This window comes from Hermetia illucens, chromosome 1, assembly GCF_905115235.1.
Source record: "Hermetia illucens chromosome 1, iHerIll2.2.curated.20191125, whole genome shotgun sequence".
Taxonomy (NCBI): Eukaryota; Metazoa; Arthropoda; class Insecta; order Diptera; family Stratiomyidae; genus Hermetia; species Hermetia illucens.
Genome location: NC_051849.1, coordinates 71,362,205 through 71,388,142, shown reverse-complemented (window position 1 = coordinate 71,388,142; position 25,938 = coordinate 71,362,205). Strand labels below are relative to the sequence as shown.

Genomic DNA, 25,938 nt, shown 5'->3' with positions numbered 1-25,938 from the left:
TCCATAATTGGTGTTCTTTATGATCGACGTATCAGCGCAAGTCTCAAATCTAAAATTTACTGCAATGTCGTCCGTCTGCCGCTCTCTATAGTTCTGAGTGTTGGCCGACTCTAAAAGACAATGAACGGCGTCTTGCGGTAATGGAGACGAAGATGCTGCATTACACTGGTGGCGTGATACGTTTTGATAACGTCTGAAATGAGAATATCCGCGATCGATATGGGTTTGCACCGATCGTGGAAAAACTGCAGGTGAGGCGTTTTCGACGGTGTGGTCACGTAATTTAGTACACCTAGGATAAACTTCAGGGGAGTTTTTTAGTTAATTTCTAATAGCTGATAATATACTATTAGTCAATTTATTTGAGTAGATACCGGAATGGGACTTAGATTAGTTTAGATTTCACATAAGTATTTCACACAAAACCTTAAAAAGGGCTGTAGATAAGTAGGTTCTTCATAAATGCGACTTTAATATTTCACGCGAATGTCAACTTTGCCAACTTGCTATAACTTTGGCGTTAATGGCCAGATTTCCATGAAAGCAGTATATAGGAAATATTATCTTCTATGCTGGTGCAAAATTCGGAAGCCCTAGGATGAATTTAAGAGGGCTTTTTCAGTAAATATCTAAAAGTTAGTAATATACTATTAGTAAGTTTATTTGAGCAGATATCGGAATGGGACATATTTTGAGGCCTAGATGTCATTTAAGCGCACCACCCTGATTTTTTTCGGATTTTTAGGTTGGGTAGTTCCCGAAAATGAGTCCTGTCTCACTTTAAGAGCGTACATTTTGACTCCTTACTCACGCACTTTGCAATCAACGCCAAAACTAATACCAGTTTCCGAAAGTACAAATCGAGACCTTTCACTTGATTCGCTACACGACTATATCCGGTGAAAAAATTTTTTGAATCGCCCCTTTGGATGTATGGGGAGCCCCCCTTTAAACTCCACCCAAATTTATGCCACTCGCTTTATGCGTGGGATTTCATAGTTCCCATCTGTCCTTCAAATTTCGTTCGGATCGGTTTAGCCGTTTTGGAGAAAAGTGCGTGCGACAGACACACAGACATTGAATCGATTTTAATAAGGTTTTGTTTTACGCAAAACCTTAAAAAGAAAACGAAAATAACCGGTTGTGCCAATTGGAAATCACCGCTACTGTTTGATCATAAGGTAAATAGTTCTATTTCGTATATATGTACATTGCCGCGATCTAACTTTCAGCGTCTGAAACACACATACATTGCAATAGGTCAATTAGCCTCTACTTAAGATGCTGCGAGGCTATAATCGTTTGCAGTTTTGCCCTTTGGCCTTACCTTTTGCACCTAAAGAAGAACGTCTCTGTTATTCCATAAGCGAACATACGTGAGTTTCTTCGTTTATTGAATAAATAAAATCTATATCAGTTGCTCAAGTACTTACCCTACATTACCCTATCCATCTTTCTTTCAAAACTAATTTTCCAAATTATTTCATAACCTTAGCCAGATCATATCTACCATCAAAAAGCTGAAGCTAAACAATTTCGAGCGTCAAACACTCCCAAAAGTTTCCGATACTGTAGTTTTCGTCCCTCATTTGATTTCTCGTTTACCAATATGTAATTTTCGCCCACAAACCTGAGATGTGTGAGCACATGTCTGTGCACCCTGATAGAAGTGTACATAAGAAAGTGTTCCCACCTCCTGATATGTTCTCCAGAAACTACAAACTATAATAACCGAAGATATCTATGAAACTACACTCGTTCAAATCAGCTACTTCCGCCAAGATTCCACTGTCTGGGAAGTTTATGAATTTTTTCAATTTTTTTTTTGCGCCTACAGATTTGCACGTTTCAGTTCCATTCCCAATCAATATTACTGTAGTATATATTCCAACACGGAAATAATAGATACGTCAGCCAGAGATTGAAATCAATTAGAAGGTCTTCCCAAGCAGCACAGCCAGTACAAAGAATACAGCAAGTAACCCAATTTAATAGGTTAATATCAAATTGGCAAATCCCACATACATTTGCAATTTCGCGCATAAATGCTTGATTAAGGAATTCCGGCCATTTCATCGCACAAACGACGCATTGCAAACTTCGTGATCCATCTGGACAAATGTTAATATTCTGCATTCTCCGCCATATTACGGATGATGAGAACAATCAGTCAATTTACACACGAGTACATAGAAGTGAGCATTTACGAGTAACGTAATGGTTACAATGAAGTAGTCTACCCTAGCTTCAGGTTCTACTCATTTGTCATATGAGCAATACAAGTAACGACTAAACGGTTTAAATGCCACGTAACATACCAGAACAAGCGCTAACTGAGTCATAAAGTTGACTAAACGATTATAATGCCATGAACTTCAGCCAGATAATAGCCGAAAATCAAACTTCATTGAAAAAGAGAATTTTATAAACTAATTTTTAATCCTAAAAAAATCTTCCTAAAAATTTGCGAGAAGGGTAAAGGAGAGGAGAATTAAAGAAAGGGGATGGATAATAGATATGTTCTCGAAATAGAAGGGAGATATTGTTAAGAGAGAGGGGTGAGAGCTGAATGATAATTGAGAGGGTCATTCTCATAGCCAGCTTCTTGTTCATCAATTCGAGCTCTGCAGCCACTCCTAGAACTTGCTACATTTCATATCTCCAACAATAACTTATTTCAAAAGTTGCCTGTTTTCGTCCCATTATAGCGCATGATTGCATGGTTAGTCGGATAAATTTCTTACAATTAGCCGAAATTTAAAAGATTAAATGTTTCTTCAGCTCATCTAGAGTAAGAGAAAAGTATGCACAACTCATATGGGGGAAAATCAACAGCCTATAATCCTATAATCTAAGTCTCCCATAAAGGGAAACTCAAATCCCTCAGAAAAAAGGGAAATCAAAACAGTCGACATACTTATGGCCAAATACATCTAAATTAAGGGTAACAAATCACGCTAGTATTATTCAACAAAACGTTCCTCCACTTGTGAGTGACGGACTGTTCCTCAAAGCAGAAGAGAAATTATTACAACCATCAATGCACTCAAACGAAGTAAAGCCGCTGGACTTGACGGTCTTCTTGCAGAATTATTTATCGCATCGCTGTACCTGCAGTTACTGCAGATTTGCTCCTTCCACTTGTACGCAAATCTTGGGAATCCAAGACTCTTCCCATAGGATGGAAGAAACGGATGATCGTTAGGACTCCAAAAAGGAAAACCCGTTTTGAATGTGACAATTTGAGGGATATCTGCGTGTTCCCTGCCGTCACAAAGATAATAAACAAAATAATCCTGTAGCGCTTCAAAGAACATCTCGAGAACTTGATCGGGAGAGAGCCTAATGATATCCGCTCCGGATACTCCTGCATTGACCACGTTTACACCCTACGGATAATTTTGGAACAGTACGCGGAGTTTAGACCTTCGCAGCAGCTGCTCTTTATCGATTTCGAGAAAGCTTTCAGTAGCATGAAAGGGGAGCGTATATGGGGTGCTCTACGTAGGTAGCAATAATATATATAGATAATATTCAACAAAGTCTGAACTATACAATTTGTTATTTAATTCTCTCTATACAAAACGTTATAATGACTATTTGGAGCCAACAACACCAGTAGTCGCTTACGGTCAGACTGCTTCGCAAAGTAGCAAGATGAAACCATCCGTACTTTTTGTACAAACGTCCATATGCCCAAAAGGAATGAACGAGATTTAGAGATTGACGCTCTACCCCCTCAACCATCGCGCCGGTTGTGAAAAAACAGGAAATGAGTAAAATTCTCGAGGACTTAATAAAGTACATAGGAATTAACAATTCGCAATGGAAACCGAAAAAAGGGAAATTAACATTTTCATATATCAAACAAAATCCAAGAGGCACAGAACGAGTCATACCATATACATCAAACCATGGCTTCCATCACAAAATATCGTCAGACTTCATGATCCGCAGGATATGAGTAAAACTCCGCCAATGAAGAAGAAGTAAAAAGCAGCATAAAACGGATTGCGGAGACACAAAATTAATAAAAGTGTCCAAATGACGATAGGCGAACGCAACGGCCGCAGTCTACTAAAACGAAGCACATGAAACCCAACCGCAAAAGGCTCACGGTTCAAACTGTAACTTTGTCAACGATTGTATGGTTTTGGCCATCATGCTTTATACTGTAGTCTATATTGCTGCAAATTTTTATAACTCTAGGATAAACTTAAGAAGGGTTTCTAATCAATTTCCGGAAAACGTAGTAAAAGTTTCATGATTTTGTCAGATTTTTCACTTTAACATTATTTTCGACTCTCCGTCCTCGCTGCATTTCCAAAAAATATCAAAACTAAAACTGGATTTAAAAAGTACTAATTGAGACCTTTCATTTGATATCCAACATGATTGCATTCGGTGAAAAAAATTCTTACACCCCCTTTAAACTCAACATATAAAGATGTAACTTACTGCATGTGTGGGCGTTCACAGTTCCCACGGTCTACCCAAATTTGGTGTCAATTGTTATTGTCGTTTCCGAGACAAACAGACATTGAACCTATTTCAATAAGGTTTTATTTTACAAATGAAACCTTAAAAATGGTACAGTAACGAGCAACGTAGACAACTGAACCTCGATAATCAATGAATGCCAAAATGCCGAGTTACGCGACCGAGGATGAAAAACCTACCCATACCCACCCATACCCCCTTCATACATTCGTGTTTTCTTTAGCCTCAAATGACATGGCATCGATTGCGCTATCTAATATTCGAGATGTCCTTTTTGGAAAAACCCGGCCGAAATTTATTATTCCCTGTGAGGTGGCATTACCCAGATATTTTACTTTAGTTATTTCTCCTTTCGTTTTGCGTTCAAAATGTGTCCCGGTTTTATTGTTTTTAGCTATATTTATAAGATATGTGACATTTTTTTTTGTTTAGTAGAAGTGCGAGGAACTTAGCCCACATTCCTGAACTATCATAGTGACATACAAGCATGTTTTGATAGATGCTTCTCACGAACTGTAGTTAGGTCCGGACGAACTGGCCCGGTGACAATTCGTCTATTTGTGAATGGTTATCAAAAGTCAACACAGGATGAGCCTTTGTGGTTGATAATTGGAAGATTTTTCTCGCCTTAACTTCCAATCCTCCCCTTGTCCCTCCTTCTCACCGTGGTGAATGGTAACTCTTCAGGGGTCAGCCTGCCTTCGAAAGTCTCAAAAAGACCTTTTTTCTCAATATTTTTAAGGAAAAATGAATTAAGCTCTAAGACGAAAGATTCAAATTTGTTTTCAGTTAGAATACTTGGTGGAGTTTTCTAATGGCGTGAAAGGTACAGCTCGCGATTCTTCTGCGAAACGGGGAAATCGAGCAGTCATTATTACATTTTTTTCTTCTCATTTCAAAGGATTCATTCGTTTTTTTATTTCAATTACGCCGCCCAATTTATAGAAATCATACAAATAAAAAGTCGGAAAAACGAAAATCAAAGTTTTCCATAAGAAAAAGTACCATTTTCGTAGTTTTCCGTAGTTATTCGCTAATCAGCTATTCACAGCTACTGTGTTGAACGTCAGTTACCTTTGTAAGTTTAGGCATTCGGTTATACCGTAATTACCTGACACTCGACTGCTTTTGACTTTGTATCTACAAAACTATTGAGTATTAGACTCTGTAACTTTGTCTTGCTATTTTCAAATATATTAAGAATCGATTGACATGAAAAAAAAATCGATTTTACTCAACTTCGTAAAACAGGAGGAAAATCTCTATCCTAGAAGAGAATTTAGGAAGTAAAACGTCATCATATCTGCCCGTCCGAAGAAACAACTTTTGCCTTTTTAGGATCGATTTCTCCATTTTAGTCTACTGTTTTGACATTCTTCTTGAATATAAAGGTGTATTCAAATTTCATCCACAGTAATTAATCACTGTCAAAACTCTTGAGTTGATACGCCTACGTTGCGATAACAAATGACCAGCTTCCACATTTCTAAATCTGAATCCAACGTGTTGCAAGCACGTTCATTGGACATCTTCATAGCTTCTCCTATTTCTTGGACCTTAATTCAATGGTCATCGGGCACCATTGGGTTGGGTCATCAAATAACATTTTTGTTCCAACCACCAATAAGATAAGCACACCGCGATGCCAAATCATCCGCTTGAAGCACCCATCCAAGAAAACTGAAATTTCAAATTTAGCTCCTACGTGTAGTCAGTGCGTATGTGCCTCTGTGTTAACCAGTTCAGGACCGTAGATCGGGTCATTGCAATTAGCCCACATGCTTTTAGTCTGATGTGATTGTAATTTATTTCAGGATAAATCTTGAAATACATACAATTCAAGTATTTCGTGCAACAATAACCTGGTCAACCAAAAAAAGAAGGAAAAGAAAAAAATAGACCGCTCGAAGCAGCCGGAGTTTCTACAATGATATGAACAGGACTGTAATTGCAAAGGACCTGATTCACATTCCCGAACTGGCTAGTGCAGAGGCCGCAAACCTATAAGAACAAACTTGGACACTTCTTCAACTTTTTGAATATTGTTGCTGCTGTCCCTCCTATCGTCAATTCGGATGTACATTCTATAGATCCCCAGATGGATCATTATAAATACGAGCAAAATGCAAAACTCATGCAATTCTCGAGGGCCACACGTCAATTTCTCCCTGAAAAGACCTGCACCTGTAGCCGGCGTTCTCTCCTGTGCAATGCTGAGGAAGCCCCAAAGTCTTTTCTGTTTCGCCGTTTATCTTATTTTCACATAAAGACTTTGGACCGTCCGCACTGTTTTTATCTTTCTATTATTATCATTGTGCATTTGTTTATGATTAAAATTTATATTAGGGATTTATAATACAATACAATTTTGACACTTTTCCTATAGGTTTTAAAATATTTCACTTTCAGGTGTCACAGATATCGCAAAATACGGCAGATTATCACGATTACGAAGTTATTAATTTCGTTGATTCACCACCAAACTCAAAAGATTCGTGGCCCAACGATTACCAGAAATGTAAGTTAAATAAATACAATATATACACAAATTTCTACAACAAATTTATACACTACTTTCCAGTTTGAAAACTAATCTAAATATTTTGTTATCTATTTAGCGGAAAGTAACACAGAAGGGCCCGTTATAATAGACGTCCAAACGGTTTACTCTTTAAATTCAAATCGAAAAAGACGAATGGATTGGGAATCACTGGATATTAATCAAGGTGTTGATACTTTATCCCAAACAAATACCAAAATTCCTAATTTGGGTAATAAAGAACGGGAAAAGAAAAAAATAGCAGGTAAGATATTTTTTATTTATTTAAAAGAAATCAGGATATAGATACCCAAATACTGTTTCAAATCTTATTTTACAACAAAAAACAGTTTAGAAAAAAATACTTAACAAGAAGCCTTTGTCCGGTATCGGGTTGGCCAATTTTATCGGTTATAGACTTGGTCCGGGTAGACCCGAGAGATTTCCAAATCATCATCTAGGATATCACACCACCACCGCTTGGTCGCTTCTTATTAACTTCGATGTTCAGGCGTGACTACAAACATAAATATCAAGTTAATTTAGAAAACTTTAGGCATATCCTTTCCTTTCACTATCAGCAATTCCCATGATAGTCCAAGGATATCAAAACATCATGAAAATCATCTTGCATAGCTTTTATGGGTTGCAAGAGCCCTGGATCCCTGGAACCCCCAGCAATTGGGGGAAACTGTCGGTCACGTTTTCGGTACATGAACCTATTTTTTCGGCATAACATCCATTTTTTTTTTTAAAAATAGGAACTGATTAGTTCTTTCAAGTTAAAGCAACTTATCAGACACTGGTTCAGCCCTGCCCTGAGAGTAAGAATATTGAAACAGGTGATGGTGCAAGGGCAGCAAAGTTTTGTGTTTCTCTATGCGAGGAACAATGAGTGCATGAGGGTCCTGTGTGTACATAATCAAAAATTCAATTGCATTCATTCATTGCTGTTTTTAAAGCGCCATTTGCACAATAGTCAACCTCATACGCTTCACACTAGTAGTTCAACATTATCAGCAAATGTGAAGAAGTTCACCTTCAAGAGATACAAAAGGCTGAGGCGAATGTCAATTATTCTCGTTATTTATGACGTCAGCATCTTATTTACATGGCTTAAGATGCAGTTTATTCGCGCAAATTTGATAAATTTGAACTACTACAACTTTGATGTTAATAGCCGAATTTCCACAAAACTTGGCAGTATTATGTGGGATTTTCAATCAATTTGAAAAAGTTGGTAATATTTAAGCAGATATTGAAATGGGTCATATTTTGAGGCCTAGATTTTTTATAAGCCCCTTGCTTTGATTTTTTCTAGATTTTTGGGTTGTATAGTCTCCGAAAATGAGTACTGTGTTGCTTCAAGTGTGCACATTCTGACCCTTCATTGGCGCATTTTACGATTCACGTCAACATTAATACCAATTTCAGAAAGTAACTAAGATCTTTCGTTTGATATCCCACATGACTATATTCGATGCAAAAAATGTTCCACCCCTCCTTTGCATGAATGGGGAACCTCCCTTTAAATTTCCAATTATGTTACTCACTGTACGCGTGGGATTTCATAATTCCCATATGCTCAACAAAGTCCGTTTAAATCGGTGTAGCCGTTTTGTTGCATGTGTCAGACAGACAAGTCACATTCCCGAATTCCTTCGCTGTGCTACTTTGCCCTACCTGTAGAGGTGAACTGTGGTTTGATTCTCCAAGTACCCAGAATGAATACCAGTAGTACACTTGAAAATTTTTTATTATTCCCGCTGGATCTATCGAAAATTTCTCCTATTTAGGGTCGCAAATCTCAACCGAAACCAACTGAACTTGTCTCAGCTTGTGCATGTATGTGTACGGGGTGGGGGAGAAACGTAACCTCTGAACACTTAGACAATAGTGATCCACTATATTCGGAACTTCCATGTAACGGAATATCCCAGATTCGTTTATGTACCGTAGTATTTTCGTTGGTGGTTGTGCAGTGGGTAGCACTCTGGAGTACATCAGCACCGAAAATCTAATGTCTGGTGCGTCCACAATCGAGGCACTCGCATTCGATATGTTCCGTTTATTCCGCTTCCTCATTACAAGATGTAAAATTCCTATTCTGTGTTCAGCAAATAAATTATGACCAGTCAGAATGGCCACCATTCTTCTGCCTCAGTATATCCCGGCACGCATACTTCCGGTTCGCTCTTGTTTTGTCTACGTTTGAAGATAACTGTTCTAACAAACAGATATATAGGGATCCGAGATCCAAAAACATTACAAGAACTGAAACAATTCTTTCAATATCTCTCCCAATGCCTCCCATGTCCACTGCTTCCCCATAGGCCTAAACGAATTGGTCTATGAACTGCTCTCATTGTAGGGCTCTGAATATACATGCATGTATATCCAAGGGCTGCAAATTGAGAAATGCATTTAAAGCTCCACCGAATGTCATGCTCATGGCACCGATATTACCCAGTTCTTTGCAGTGAGGCTAGTTTACAGTCAAAGCTCCTTTCGTTTCACCATAATCCACCACATTGCGGTTGCTTAAGCTAACATTTGCCTAATGGGAGCAACGTATATCCACATTACTGCATGAGGCCTAAGTCAAAACAAAGGTCCACCTGTACAGCCCATAAGCTGTGAGAGCTTGTTTCATCTTTATTTTTATATATTTGTTCATGAGAAAGTAATTACCTAGAATAACTCCCAAATATTCTTCACTTCTGCGAAGAGTTGAAAAGTTGTGCTCCTCGACTCTGGAAGCCAAAGACCACTCAGTTTTTTTTCCCTTTTTATACATAATGCCATCGTGGTTTTATTTGAATTTGCTGAAAGCCCATGCCTGAGGCACCAATTTTCAATCAAAACATTGTAGATTTCTACACACCAAGGTCTCGATCAACAGCTAACACAGCCGCGTTATCAGCATAACTATGGGCAAGTGTTGGCAGATTTTGCAGTTCACATAGCAGTGAGTCATCAACATAATCCACTGAAATTGCGATAGCATACCTCCTGAGCAGCCTTTCTTTGTTTCTGTTGTCAGGTAACAATCAACACCTACTTCAGCACTCAGCAGATCTATGCCTCAATATGATATACCATACATCCATTTTATTAAAAAATGGACGACATCATACTCTCGGGTAACACTACAACGTTTTTGGAAGGGCGCACAGTCAAAACCTCATTTAATGTCCACGAACACTTGCACCTGCACCTGAAATTTGCGTCCTGTATCTTGAAAACCAAGATATCAACAGCAGGCTTACAGAACTTTCTACGCTGATAATCATGTTGGATTTTTTGACGGGTGCGAACGCGACCCTCAACCAGTCTCTGTCGACATTTCAGCAAGAATAATGTTAAGTTGATTTGTCTGAAGTTTTTGCGTTTGAATACTCATCTTCCCTCATCCACCCCCCCCCCCCCCCCCCCCATTTGATTTATGGGCTTATTAACTTCTTCAAAATTTTCATATATGTTCCCTGAGACGGTAATTTAAACTAGTCCCTCCTTCTTTTCACCCCGATATGGAGCCGTCTGCAAAAGTTTAATTAATCATAGAGCTAATTTCAAACATTAAAAGAAATTCATCTTTTTGTTTATTACTAATTTCTTCAGTTGATAATAACGCCTTCAGTGGAAAAATCCTATTAACCTTATTCGCGAAATTTTATTAAAATTATTTGCATTTCCATTTACTTTGCGTACGTTAGCACCGGAATCTCTGCTCGCGAAAAAATATCAACTGCATTTTCCACCTTTATTTAATTAGAGTTGACTTGCGATTGCTGCTGAATTCCTATTTCCATATCATACAGATACATGTGTTTACATCTCCTCGTATATTGCACATAAAAGTTAATAAGAACGGTCATCATCATGAGCAATGTCGGGTGTCATCCTTTAAACTCAATTAAAAAAAATTGGACGCGTTAAGTGTAATAAACAAGATCAATTTTCATTCCATTACCATACACACCTACACACATTCGCACCAATCATGTGTACCGATTAATATTCGTTGGGGATTATACTGGTATCACTTAGTAACTGGCGCAAACTGGCAGAAATAGTATAATGGAACTCGATGCCTGCGTTTACTAGATTTCGATGAAGTATAACAGCATATTATGATTGAAAAGAGAATCAAGTAAATTACCACTATATTGAATTTGGTAATCTTTCTCAAATATCATAAAATTATCACGATGAAGTGATAATATGATTTTATTGCGATTAGATTGAAATAAGCTCCTGCTATATTTGTTTTCTCTGGCAGCACTATCTAATGAGCTTGTTGAAAACTTTATGGACTCATATGGGACTTTAGAACGTGTCTCAATTAAGTTTAGCGAAAACAACTCCCCGCATTTTACATAGACTTTACTCTTGACGAGCTATTTCTAGAATACTATGCCGTTGGTGGTCACTATGAAAGAGCCTTCCCGCTATTCCTCTTCGTTCTTACTGTGACGCGGGATATCCAGGATTCCGGGATGTCATAGCATCACAGCATCTGCGTGGTTTACATAGCAAGTACAAACATTCGCCATATTTTGCAATTAATTCAAAATATAAATTATGGTACATACTTTCATATATAATCAACTTTATAATTTTTCTTAAGAATTTTAAGCACTCTGAAGGCAGGGTGCGATCTTAACCAAGTGGTGGGGGTGTACGTGGACTAGTTCTTACAAATTTTTGACGAGTAATCAAATGCTTACTATAAAGAATTCAGCAACCTGGTGATCTGCATGAAAGAACTCAGGGCTAACCACATTCACTCGTACGAGTGACGGAGCTACGTTAATGCTTACCCATTTACTACCTTCACCAAAAACTTCCCCGAAGTTGTTCAGAAAATTTGAAATACAAGGTAATTCATCAAAACCCATGTTGTCCCCTTCAAAGTAATTCCCATCGGCTTATTGGACACACTAATCCTCGAAACATTGTCTATACTCGGTGTTTGGTGTGTCCATCAAAGAGCCCCCTGCAATTTTTCCATTAGCTCCTATCGCTGCTGAAACGCGTCGACTGAACGGAAAGAAATCACACAATCACATTCGTTAGTTGTTGTATAGTTGTATAGTTGTTGAATGATATTCTTTACGTGTTTGGTAAAAAATTCCCGGATTATAGTGGCATTAACAATAATTGTTAACTATCTTTTAGCAAAAATTCATAATTTACAACATCATTTCGATGGATGAAAACCATGAGCACCGAATTCTCCTTCAACTGAAAACTACGTGCTTTTTTGGCTTCAACTCATTCGTAGCATGCCATTGACTGGCCTAACGTTTGGGTTGCGTGTCGTACTTATAAACCCATCTGCAGTAATGACTCGGTTCATAAATGTTGGATCCGATTCAGCAAGAATCGTCTCGCAACATTTCATAATCGTTGCAAATTCAGTGCCATTTTTAAAATTGTAAAAACAGAAATTGGGGAGCCGCAGCTGGAAGCATACACGCCTTTTATTAGATACATTGTACTATTCTTTGAAGCAGCTTCCTACCTGCGGCGTTTGTAGCTTTTTTTCGAATCTGAGAACATTTTTCAAAGCCCAAGAGCTGAAGAAGGTGGGCAGTTATATGTAAAATACAGAGCCGTCTCCTCCTTTTCTTCAAATTGGCTACATAAAGCAGAGACGTCTACCCTAAATTTTTCCGTAGCGGTAATCTAAAATGCAGTGTTCCATTAAAAACTCTACTAAAGTTTGCGTGTACCCCCTTAAGCGATAAGAGGTCTCAGGTTCTTTCATAGATTATTACTAACCTCCTCATTACCAGTGACGTTCGGGTGCACTCACATCAGGAATGCTTCTTTCGGTTGGCCAATTTTCAACAATAATTGCCAGCAGCTCCATACCAACTGCCTGACTATGTCATGCTTACCTGTTGGAGCAGATTCGATCCCGTGATTTTTTCGCAAATATTCCTCATCTGCCGATAAACGGATAATTTTTCGGATATTTATCTATTTTTCAAATAAGCTTGTGGAGTGCCATCTCTATTACTTCTCTAGGATCCATACTGCCTGCAGTAGAATGTTCACCTAGGAATTTATATATCCCTTATCAATCGATCTACTAGTCTAGTAGTAGAAAAGAAGTTAGAATGATTGATTGGAAACCTCTTGCGTCTGTGCAAATGGTTTACCCGGGTACTGGAATAAATATCACCTTCATGTCACACCAGATAATTGGAATACGTATGAATCAAGGATTCGCGACATATATTTTGAAAAGACCCAGGGCATCCATTTCCCCTATCACGATGGCAAGAATCACGTCACGTCGGCCCGCAGGTTTACATCTATAGAACATGTTACATAAATGTCTATTTTACCTGCTCAAATTTACAATTTTGCATGCCAAAATCTAATATCTATCTTGAGGGCTTTATTTTGAATGCTGCTTCAAGGAAATGATTTGCCGTTTCCTCATCGCTTTCTATGGACTTTCCACTCTGTAAACGTAAGATATCTATAGCTATAATATATATATATATGTTTCAACTTCGAGCTCGTCTCGAACGGGTTAGTCTTTTCGTATGTCCACGATGACCGTTTAGTCGTCCTTGTGCTCAGAGTTTTCTAAATCTCCTTTGTCGCCTCATTATTTGTAATGAAGCGTCTTTTAAGGTTTTGTGTAAACACAATGATCATTCCTTTAAAGGGCCATTCTCAGAAACTACCCAACCGGAAAATCTAAAAAAAACTCAAGAGGCTGCCACTATATGGTGCCTGGGCTCCGAAATAACTTCGATACTGATATCTGTACAAGTAAAGTTAATAATATTATATTAATATAATTTTTATTATTTGGCTTCGAAACCCCCCTTAAGTTCATGCTAGCACTAAATTTCGCAACAATATAAGGTATAACATAGAGCATGATCTCACCAAGTTTGGTGGAAATCGCACTATTGCTAACAAAGTTATAATACGTCAAAGTTGTCGCTTCTTTGCAAATTCAAGACTATGAATATCAATATCATCCGAAAGTAGATATTCTCACATAATATACGCATATATTACGTGCTACCTACTAACAAATACACAAAACCTTTCGTACCTGAAGCGTCCAGATTCCGGTCTCTCGACTTGGTGGTATTGAAATTGTTCTGGATATCAAGTTGAACCAGAAGCTGAGCACCAGCAGATCCTAATTTTGAAACCAGAGAAAGTACTTATTGAGCGATGGCAGCTGAGTTATCCTCTTTGGAGTTAGTGGCGAACCCCTCCCACAGATCATTGAGGATGAAAGAGGAAGGAGCAGTACTATCCGAGCCAATCGTTCATTCTTTCATCGGCAAGTTTAACTGTTACATTTTACAGAATACACCCACCAATTCGAAACAACGCTTGATGTTTTGTGCTGATACGGTCTCTTCATAATCTGATCATATTGCTCCCGCGCCGGCTGAGTCGCCTTTGCTGTCATTTGGGTTGATGAGTTAGGATCCTCAAAGGATAAGAGCCGCTTAAGTTTGCCCGTAGCCACGGAAGCCCTGGACGATCCTTTCCCCTGAATTTTAAAGTACTTCCGCTTGCCTGTTAAGGACTGTGTGGCAATGGAATTAGTCCCCAATTGAATAAGTGGAAAATCCTAATACCAAAAGTTCACCATTCGCGGCCATATCCTAGTCCATCTATAATAGTTTGGAGTTTGATTAGCGCTTAGCTTCAGGTTTCTGTAGTTACCCAGAGGATCTCCCTTACTGAGCTATTGAGTACCATTTTTCTAGCATTACGCAATCTGATTTCTACTTGCTTCGAAAATAAAGAATAAAATACAAATATCGGCAGCACTTAGTGAGTATTTGAGAGGCAGTGGAAGGGAAGAGAACTTCTATATAATCTCTGGGTATGCACGCATCCAGTTCCTCAACCCTCAGGGTACGGACCATCAAAATGTAACTGTCAGTACAGACCTAATCCTTCAACTTTAATTGACTGTATATTTGTTTATAATGCAAAACTATTCTTTTAATCTATTGGGGATTTTTGTCAAAAAATGCGATAGTTTTATCAGATTTGTAATATTTTTTATTAAAAAAAATTATACTTGAAAATCAAACAATATTGCAAAAATATTCATAGGAACAAATGTTTCCTTTTCCAAAAGCTAACATTTTTATGAAAAAAAGGTACAGACACTTTATAGGTAGCTGTAGCTGAAAAGTTATACTATGATAGTATTATTTATTCTTCAATTTGTTTCCATAAATATATATACTTTTTTCAAGGAACCAAAAATGCGTTTTTCGGACTGATGAAAAAAAGTTATCCAAATATAATAATTTATCATAAATCTCCAAAAAAAATGTTTTATAATGTAGAAATATTTATTCCTTCATTTATATATTTGATAATGATTTCTAAAATGTCATTAGAAAATATAACACTCACGCACACTACTTTTTTGGCGTTCATGCGTACCTAGTTGCAACAACAAAACTTATGATCTCCTATCTCTCTGCTCTGGCGCATAGGGAGACCATTTGTGCCCACTCTTGGAGCATAGGTATGCGGACCCACCTCGTTTTAAGGGAAGGATGCTTATTATTTAAGCTGATCCAGACTCCTCGTCTCCCCCTAATTCCCACCTGCATCACCACTGCGTTGCGTCGGTTTCCCAGGTCTAGGAACTCTCAGCTTGTTCGTCCCATTTTCGACGTCGAGCTTTTCTCAATATAGCCCTTCAGGAGCTACAATGTTCCGAGTACTCGGACGAGACGGTATTTTTGCGGAAAATGCAAAGCCGACCATCGTTTTTCTTTTGGAAAATGGCGTTTTTTTCAAATTCATCGAAATTACGCTAACCCGGTCTGCGGCCTGAGAGATAATAATGGTCTCTTGGCTAATTTCCAGGTAGAAAAAAAATATTTGTGCCATTGAAATTGCTCGACCATTTATTATTCAATTTGTTTGATTCTTTAATTTTAATTTTACAACCCGAAGTACTAAATCTGACAGGCTAAATGCATATTTTCAACGGGCTACGTACAAATGCGATAGTTCTACACTCAAATATACTCACACAAGAAGCAAACAAAATAAAAATAAAACTAGGTAGCTTGCTCCTACTACAATATATTTTAATAGTTAGTAAATACGTATTTCGAAAGCTACTTACTTTCTTCCTCAGTACTTAAGCTACCTCCTTAGCTCTTTTTTTCCTTGGATACTAGTCATATACGAATGAAAAAATGTATTGAAAGTTTCTCACATAAGATGAACACAAAACCTTTATATCCAAAGCGCCAGTTTGTTGGGTTGGCATCACTTCCAATGTTTTAGATTTAGTATCCAAGGAAAAAAAGAGCTAAGGAGGTAGCTTAAGTACTGAGGAAGAAAGTAAGTAGCTTTCGAAATACGTATTTACTAACTATTAAAATATATTGTAGTAGGAGCAAGCTACCTAGTTTTATTTTTATTTAGAAGAACTACAAGCATCGGAACGATAACTATTTCAAACAAAACCTTTCATACCTGAAGCGCTACTAATTGCGCTCTGACTGTGAAAAGTTTAATTAAAAAACATCCTTTCCACCCATAACATAAGGATCCGTGGAACAGAAACTGAGAAAGAAAATTTCTTTTCAATTGGTTCGCCATCAGCGGACAAAGGACTCCCTTATATCCCTAAAAGTCAGCTTCGGCCGATTTGAGCCTGAACCTAGTAAGCTATGAATTATATTGTATATAAGGAGGCAAACAACGCCGAATAACTGCTTCGATCACGCTGCTTCCAGGGCAAAGGCAATGTTCGAAGGGTTGCTCTATCATTTGGGTTCTCTCTCTCTTCTAAAAAAGAAAGAAAAGTTGACTGACGGTTTCGTTCAAGGCAGAGGCAACTCATCAGACGCAGCCTCACCTCTGCTTTGAGAGCAGCGTGGTCGAAAGTAGCGACAGGTGATAATCGCTCCATTTATATATAAGCGCAAACACGACATGAGTGCAAATTATACTGAAGTGAAATCGTCATAAGTTTAGACCTAACCCAGGCCGAAGTGAATTTTTTATTGAGGATTCTAAGAGTCCTAAATTCGCATCCACTTGATGACGGATCGGACCACAGAAGAAATAAGTTTCTTCCTAAGCGGTCCGGTCCGTCATCAATTGGGTGTGAACGTACGACTCTCAGCAACCTCAACTAAAAAAGAAAGTTTCTTTCCAATTAGTCCGGTCCGCCGTCAAGTGGATGGCGGACTCGGACTCCCTTTTATCCCTCTAAAAAATTTTAACATCCTTTTATTTTCCAAGACTAAAATCTTATTGAAATTTTTACCTTCTTTAGTTATTATGATCGACTACCTCGTTATTTGTTAAGTTTCTTTTTGGTTTTCTATTAATTTTTCCTTGAAATTCCGGGCATTATGGTTTTTTGTTTGTTTAACTTTACACTAAATTCTTTTATTAAAAATTCAAATCTTCCACTTTTTTCAATACTAATAAAATTAGGAATCGTGAGACATTTTTAACGCAGATGAATTCGATTTATTTTTTAAATTGATGCCAGATAAATACCATGTTTTCAATGGAGAAACTTGGCATGGTGGTAAAGCAAATAAAGAGAGACTGACTGTCCTGGCCTGTTCTAATTTTGATGGGCCAGAAAAGTTACGTTTGCTAGTGATTGATAAGGCGAGAAATCCACGTCGTTTCAGGAACGTAAGATCGCTCCCTGTAACATATGATGCATAACCTCGAACTTGCCTGGTCGGGATTCGTTTCATCGACTGGTTGAAAACTGTAGATGATCACTGCCAGATTAAATGTAGACGCATAATTATATTCAGTGACAAATGCCTCGCTCACCCTAAAGCTTGTTTACTTGCCCCAAATGCGACAAGCAAATTACAACCGCAAGACTAAGATATATCGCTATATTGAAGAAATGGAAGACCCTGATAGCAAATTACCCCTGACTGTGCTTGATGCGATTCTAAACATTGCAGAGGGCTGGAAAGCAGTTCAACCTGAAACGATTCAAATTTTTTTCAAGAAATCAGGTTTTAGAAATAACGAGGTTGAAGTTATTTTCGAAGAAGAACCCATGATATTGCACAGTTTTTCTGGATATTCTTCCATTGATGACAACGTGGCACCCTACGAAATTCAAGCAACTGAAAATCTTGTTGAGAATGTGAATAACACACAAAAAAAGACCTAAGGGATAATGATGAAGACTAAGATGAATCAACTCCGACTAAGATGAATCAACTCTGACTTTGTCAAACGCCCAGGCATTATCAGCTGTTTCAGACGCTATGTAGCTTCTTTGAATCAAATTATGTTGACAATCTTGTAATTGGTAATGCATTAACATCTTTTTGTCAAACCAAAATAAGTGATTACTTTAAATAGCGTAATTATAATTATACTTTGTATTTAACGTAATTTTTAAATATATAATTTAATACCTACATATACGAAATTAGAACATAATACAAAATAAAACAAAGTACACGCTTAGGAAGTGTTTTTGGGTTCCTGTGAAATCGTCTTAAAGCGGTTTTATTGTATACTACTATATTTTGAAAATTTACTGCAAACCCCTCTTAAGTTCATCCTAATATTATAAACAAAGTTATGTAGGTTAAATTTGCCTCTTTCGCTTTAAATTACTACCCCCTAAGAAATAAAATGTTTGGAGCACATCGAATTGAATATCGGGTATATTTAACGTATACACAGTGTAAGTTATATATAAATGGTACCATCACGCATCCAAATTTTTTTCATCATCACCATCAACGGCGCAACAACCGGTATCCGATCTAGGCCTGCCTTAATAAGGAACTCCAGACATCCCGGTTTTGCGCCGAGATCCACCAATTCGATATCCCTAAAAGCTGCCTGGCGTCCTGGTCTACGCCATCGCTCCATCTCAGGCAGGGTCTGCCTCGTCTTCTTTTCCTACCATAGACGTTGCCCTTATAGACTTTTCGGGTGGGATCATCCTCATCCATACGAATTAAGTGACCCGCCCACCGGAACGTATTAAGCCGGATTTTATCCACAACCTGACGGTCATGGTATCGCTCATAGATTTCGTCGTAGTGTAGGCTACGGAATCGTCGACCCTCATGTAGAGGGCCAAAAATTCTTCGGAGGATTCTTCTCTCGAACGCGGCCAAGAGTTCGCAATTTTTCTTGCTAAGAAACCAGGTCTCCGAGGAATCCATGAGAACTGGCAAGATCATTGTCTTGTACAGTAACAACTTTGGCCCCATGGTGAAACCTTTCGAGCGGAACAGTTTTTTTTAAGCTGAAATAGACTCTGTTGGCTGACAACAACCATGCGCGGATTTCATCGTCGTAGCTGTCATCGGTTGTGATTTTCGACCCTAGATAGGAGAAATTTCCAACGGTGTCAAAGTTGTAGCCTCCTATCTTCATTGTTTTCTTTTGACCAGTGCGATTCGATGTTCTTCGTTCTTTTGGTTTTGGTGCTGAAGTTGCCACCATGTACTTCATCTTGCCTTTATTAATATGTAGCCCAAGATCTCGCGCCGCCTGGTCGATATGGATGAAGGCAGTTTGTACGTCTCGGGTGGTTCTTCCCATGATGTCGATATCGTCAGCATAGACCAGTAGTTGCGTGGACTTGAAGAGGATCGTACCCCTCGTATTTACCTCAGCATCACGTATAATTGTATAATTTTTACACAACTTTTTTTTCAAATTTAGTTACCTAACCATTACATTTCTGACGACTTCAACGTAGTTATAATCCGGCGCGTTTCTGGCCAGTTCTCAAACTGATCTGACTCCTGGCATGAAGCTTGGATCCGGAACCGTAGAAGAATGTTGAACTAGAACTTTTTTCGATTTCAAGACATCGTGCCGCCGTTGGGCCAGCTATGATCAATTATCACAGTTAAATATTTCCATTAACTTTATATCAATGCTGAGAGGCAAGACTAGGGAAGACTAGGGAAATGAATAACCACTTTGTTTTCCATTGTCTTCCTCATCACAGTATTAGCTCGCTTTGAACTAATTTCCAATAACTGTAGCTGGTAAAACCACATCAACATTTTTCGATTCAATAACGATGAGCTACGGATGGGTACTATTTAATCAGGAACTACAATTTTCATACTTAGGAAATTAACTTTTATTTCTGGAAGCCGTACACCTATTCTACCTATCAACTCGTAATGAATCGCATCTGCTTTCAATGTAGCTGTACTTTAACAATTAAAGTTCAGACTACTTTCCCTCATTTTGCTCTTTTGCTTGGGGCAGCAAACTAACGATAAATGAATGGGAGCTGCTCCTTTCAAAAGGTCCTTGAAACATTTCACCAAACGATTTCCGTTCTTCAAAGTAGATTGCCTGCCTCGTTCAATCTTTAAGTCAATAACGATGAATTCTTTATATCAAAATCCCTAACCCACTCGCACACTCGTATTTGATGTCAACTGTATCACAAACGGACTGTAATGTGTCTGTTGTAAAAACTCACTCCATTATCAGTAAATTTATGAAATCAGGTCGTTAATAAGGTCAGACTTGTATCAGAAATAGCTGCTCGCGAGCTGTGTAAACAAGAATGCCATGTACCAAATAAGAGCCTCCCGACAGTTCTCCCTTAGTGAATTACTAGCTTACACCATCGCTGTACCCAAACTCTATACTCGTACACAATAGACTGTAGTACCCAATCCACCCCTTCACTCCCCTAAATTACTATGATAAGAATGAATTTTATCTTTCGTTTATAAATAAAAGCGCGAGAGATATCGTACGAAAACAAAAACGCGAATTTCTGTGAGAAGCTTGGAGAAGTACGAATGACAGAATATCTCACGCTCGGAACTAGGCAGTAATTAGAACGCTTCCTCAACATTCAATGCCACAATATGGCATTGTAAATAAAAAGAGTAACTACTAACGCTCATTAAATTGCAGTAAACAAACAAACGAGACATTGGTGAATTTTGTGGTACCGGCGCTGTGAGAAAACCTGATATCATTAATTGTTGTTGAACGGGCATGTTCGTAACTTGTGACTATGTGCAATCAAATGAATCGAAAACAACGCAAAAGAACGCAACGTGTCTGATAGTGGTGTATTAGGTTTTGTGATACGTCTCATGTTATTATTTTAATGAAGCTTACGTAAATATGCTGGAATATTTATGAATAAGTAGGAAAAGTAGATCGGAACGTTGGTGAAAAGGTAGAAAGACATGAATGGTTTTGTGAATTTGTTCAATCAGAATGAACGAGAGAATAGCTGTCGACGTCAACACCAGCCACAGCCGTGTAAATATCAAGCTTCAAATATTGGTACGTTTCGTTCAATATTAAGTGATTTATGATATACTTTCTTCAGGAATGGTTTTCCTACCGTTTCGATTTTTCCGAGTGGAGTCAATTTGTTTTTCACGAAACTATTTGACAACTCAAACGGTCAATTTCACTGGAGTAGTAAAATGGTGACCTTCTATCTGATCCTCCCACACAATTAAAGAAAATTACGTTTCACGCAGATTAGCTAATCAATTTTCAAAGTTTCTTTTTAAAGCGATACTCTCATCCAAGCACGTGGTTATGTTTTTGGACGCTGCCAGCCTTACAGTCGCTTTTTATAGCTACTCTCTTGCTAGATGCAACACTTCAAAAAACCACACAAAAATTCACCAGCACTACGCCAACACAGGCGTTCATCTTTCATTAATTCGGTTAATGCTCAACGTATGTGTATTAAAATGGGTCCAAAAGTACATTGTTTTGGGAGCTTGTCTATTTTGTGTAGGTCTTATTCATTTTGAAAATATTTACGGAATTTCATACTCGTTTATATTGAATATATGTATATTGAACTCGATCTTTCACAAGGTTAGCTTGGCCGCCAATGTTTACTTGATAAGTTTACACAAAAACAGCAGCTTCATGTACATACATGGCAGAATTATTCAGTTGTAACCAATGAAAATATTCTATAGGCAATTAGAAGCATTTAAACTAATTGAAAATATAAAATATAACTCGAAAAATTTTACAGCTGTTCTCTTCCCCGTACCTTCAATGCGAAAGGTTCGGGAGAGGTTACGAGAGGGGTGTCTTCGATATTATGGTCCGCGCTGATGAGAACTCGCTAGCTAAGACGATGGGAGATGACCTAACGATAGGAAACGAACCAAAGGCCGACCAAAACAGTGTTGACTTGTTACACTAGATAGTGATTTGGACGAATGGTTATCTAAAAAAGAAGAAATGTAGAAGGTTTGTCTAGATTTGGTAGTTAAGTTTGCCCCACGACAATACTGGGACGGTGTCGAGGAGCCTACAACCGCCCTCTTTCTATTCGCTCATTTGTTTTGAAAGCAGCTCCATCGGCGCACTTAATTTTTAATATGAGTTTTATGCCTCAGAGAATCATTTGAACTATACAGATCCTGTGTAAGGATGGTGAATGTATAATAATTTGTTTAGGATAGTTGGACTTTTTCTGCGGTCACACCTATTATTCATCATAGAACAATAAAGGATAACAATATTCCTTAGAATAAATTTGTCGCTCCGAGTAGCGTCTTGTAATAAACATAGTCTGTAGGGTTTTGAAAAGGAGTTTTGGTTTCCTGAGAGTAGATAGGCCACCATTCCAGGTTGATTGTTGCTAAACATGAAAATAGAGTTTTAGTTCACCTCCTGAATTTGACCAAAATTCCAGTGCAGGTTCACCCGCATCTATAAGTGGGACTGTGCAAACGCGCCGGTCGATGCTGGTTTACATACCAGTGATTATTTAGAAAAGAGGGAATAGAATCTTAACGAAGCAGGGGAAATTATCTCTTTACATGTACTTTCCTAAAACATCACATGTGTTAATTAGCTTCTATAAATCCAAAAATAAACGATGAAAACGGTAACGGCGGTAACAGTTCAAACTCGCGAAGGAAAAATAGCCGTAAATTACATCGATACACCGCCTCAGCTGCAGCAAACTTTGAGATTCCCACCCTACCTTGGCATCTACCTAAACCACGTAAGGGAGAACGTATCTACTTGTCAAAAGCCGACACCAAAGCACACAAAATATCGGACACTTCTGTTGCCTTAATGATAGGAACGATACTTTGCTTACCGATCGACTAGCCGGACAAATCACGCGGATTTCAACGGAAGAATTTGCTCATCATCCGTTTCCACCTGCACTTCCGACATTTGCGGAAATTTCATCTGTCAGCACCACTGATGCTTAGAGGAGCCAAATGGGACAACAACCTTTTCGAATGAATTAACACCAGGTGACTTAGGAGAGCCTCTACGTAGTGGCACCATGAAACGCTGCATTCACATTCTTCACAAATGAGAACATCTGCGATCAATATGGGGTTACACCAATCGTGGAAAAAGTCCCAGAGAGGCATCTTCAATAGTAAGGGTATGCAATTCGCGCTAATGAGAACTCACATACCAAGATTAAATTTCAAAGTCGATGGGAAACAACCAAAAAGCCGATCGAAACAACAATGCTCTCATACGTTGAATGATGATTTGAGAGTCTCTCGACCCCATCCAGATCCGACCTATGATCGAGTAAAGTGGCACAACCGTTCAGCACGAACCGAGCCCCTAACCGGGATAAACGCTGAAAAACAAACAGATGTTATACCTTAAGCGTCCAGCTTCCGGTTTCCCGACGTTTTTTCGTATTGTTATTTTACATTGAGACAATGACAACAGTGATAAGCCTACAGCAGCAGGCACACAAAGGTCTGAGGGCTTAGAGCTGCGACTCCCCCCACTAAACTAAACTATTGCTATTGCTATTTGGTTTATTAGGATTGTTTGAAGATCTGATTTGATCTCAAGACGATGCCTATCATTTGCTTCACAAACACTTAGGGAGCAAAATTACAATAATCTTGTTAGCAGCATGCATATCATTAGACGCGAAAACGGATCTTGTCTTCATCACAGGGCCAAGTAGTGGCCGCAAATCACGTGGACTTAATACGCAACACTATCTCGAAGAAGTATTGCAGGCACACATTATGCCCTTTTCAGGATTCGTCGCTAAAAACTTTGTTTTAGTAGATGATAACGCAAAATCGCACACTGCACTATTGAACGCAAGTAGACAAAGGAGGTGAATTTACCGGTTATGCCATGGGCAATTCGAAGCGCAAATCTTAATCCAATCGAGTGGGGATGGATTTGAAAAAAAAAGAATATGAGGTGGAAACGCCATTCCAGCGAAAGAACAATTTGAATTTTTTGTTTGAGGATAGCGCGAGGCCTAAGTCCGCATCGACTTGATAACGGAACAGATCACTTGGGAAGCAACTTACTTCCCCTCTTGTGCACCATGGACGGAAGTTCTTCAGAAAATTGACTGACGGTTTCGTCCAGCGCAGGAGATTGAAGAAGCGTTACAGAAGAATAGAAGGCGATCCTACAAACATTTAATGGAGTCGATAAAGGGAACACTCGTTACTGATTGATTAAAATAAAGGATTACTTACAGTTTAGTTTTGATTTGTTTTTCGTTTTGTTCAAGCTCAATTATAGATTTTATTTATGCAAGTTGGATGTTATCTTCAATAGTCACCGTTTTAAGCCGATTCATACACAAATGTGCAATTCTTTTTCTCTCGAGTGTAGTTTTCCTGCTTCAACCTATAATGTCATAAAACGTGGTTTTGAAATTGCCACTATTGCCGGCATATTTGATCGTACAAAACTTGTGATGCCCCTTTGCCACCTAGAAAAATTCTAAAACCGAGTTGATTATCGAATTTGCCAGTTCTGGAACGGTTTAGTAGCCAGTATTTTAAGCGATGAAACTGAAGTGGGTTCTTCCTTTTTTAACTACAAAGTATTTTGTTCAAACAAATATGGTATTTCGGGAATCAATTGTTCGAGAATGAACACTGGAAAAGGAAGCAATTGATTTCCATAAAAGGAAAAGAAAAAAAACAAGCTGAACAAGGGAATATTTGGCTCTCGAAATATCGTATTTTTTTAATAAATTGTTTTGCACCCAGAAACGAGAAAAACGGCAAATATTTACGGAAGATTAAGCCATGTTTTAGACACTTTCAAAATCTGAACTCGAAAGTTTAAGGGAAAGGGGGCAGGGATGATCCTTACAGGAAAAAATAAGAAAACCTAACAAATTTCTGATTAGTTAAATTTCCATTTCCGACTTTATCTAAAAGTACTATTCTTACCGTATTGGATACATGATGTCCAATGAATATTGAAACTATCAAAGTCAGACTTTCAATTATCGACTATAGTATTACCATTCTGCAGCTTTTATACCCCTTTGTTCGCTATAACTAAAAAGGTAAAGGTTCCCTGGATTTGCGTGTAAAGTATATAACCAGCCAAACGTTGAAAAATCAGTTTCCACTTGAAACACATCATCCATGCAAAAGCGAAGTGTAAATTTTTTTCACCAAATAAAGCCAAGTGAGGTATCAAATGAAAGGTCTCGATTAGTACTTTCCGAAATTGGTCATTGACATTTATTGGAAAGGTGGAGAGTGCGGGAGATCAAAATTGATCATTTTTTCCACGGACCCATTCTCAGAAATAACCCAACCGAAAAACGGGAAAAAAATCTGGTCTCCGAAATACCCTCCCTGTTCAAATCAAGTTAATGATGATATATTACTATAATTTTTAGTAATTGACTGCAAACCCCCCTTAGGTTTGACCCGAAAGTGGATATTCTCACATAATATATACATATATTATGTGCTAGGTACTAATGGGACAAATGTCCACTCAAATGGTTTTCAAAAGAAATACACGAAACCTTTCATACCTGTATCCGAGAATATCCGAAAAAACGTGGTGCAAAATGACTGAAAAATATGCTCTTTTGGTTCTTTTTATTAGTAGTGACTCGT

The 25,938-nt window shown here is 38.2% G+C and overlaps 1 protein-coding gene across 4 annotated transcripts in view; it reads left to right on the top strand.

Annotated features, from left to right (window-relative positions):
• LOC119646167 (transcription factor CP2) overlaps positions 1-25,938 on the top strand; it is a 54,001-nt gene that overhangs the window by 8,002 nt on the left and 20,061 nt on the right. For 3 of the 4 annotated variants that reach the window (XM_038046544.1, XM_038046543.1, XM_038046545.1), the window contains exons 2-3: positions 6,910-7,018; positions 7,119-7,304. In XM_038046544.1, the coding sequence (XP_037902472.1) occupies positions 6,910-7,018; positions 7,119-7,304 (295 nt within the window). Of the gene's footprint in view, positions 1-6,909; positions 7,019-7,118; positions 7,305-20,884; positions 21,359-25,938 lie in introns of those variants that run through there. The other variant, XM_038046546.1, reaches the window with a different exon arrangement.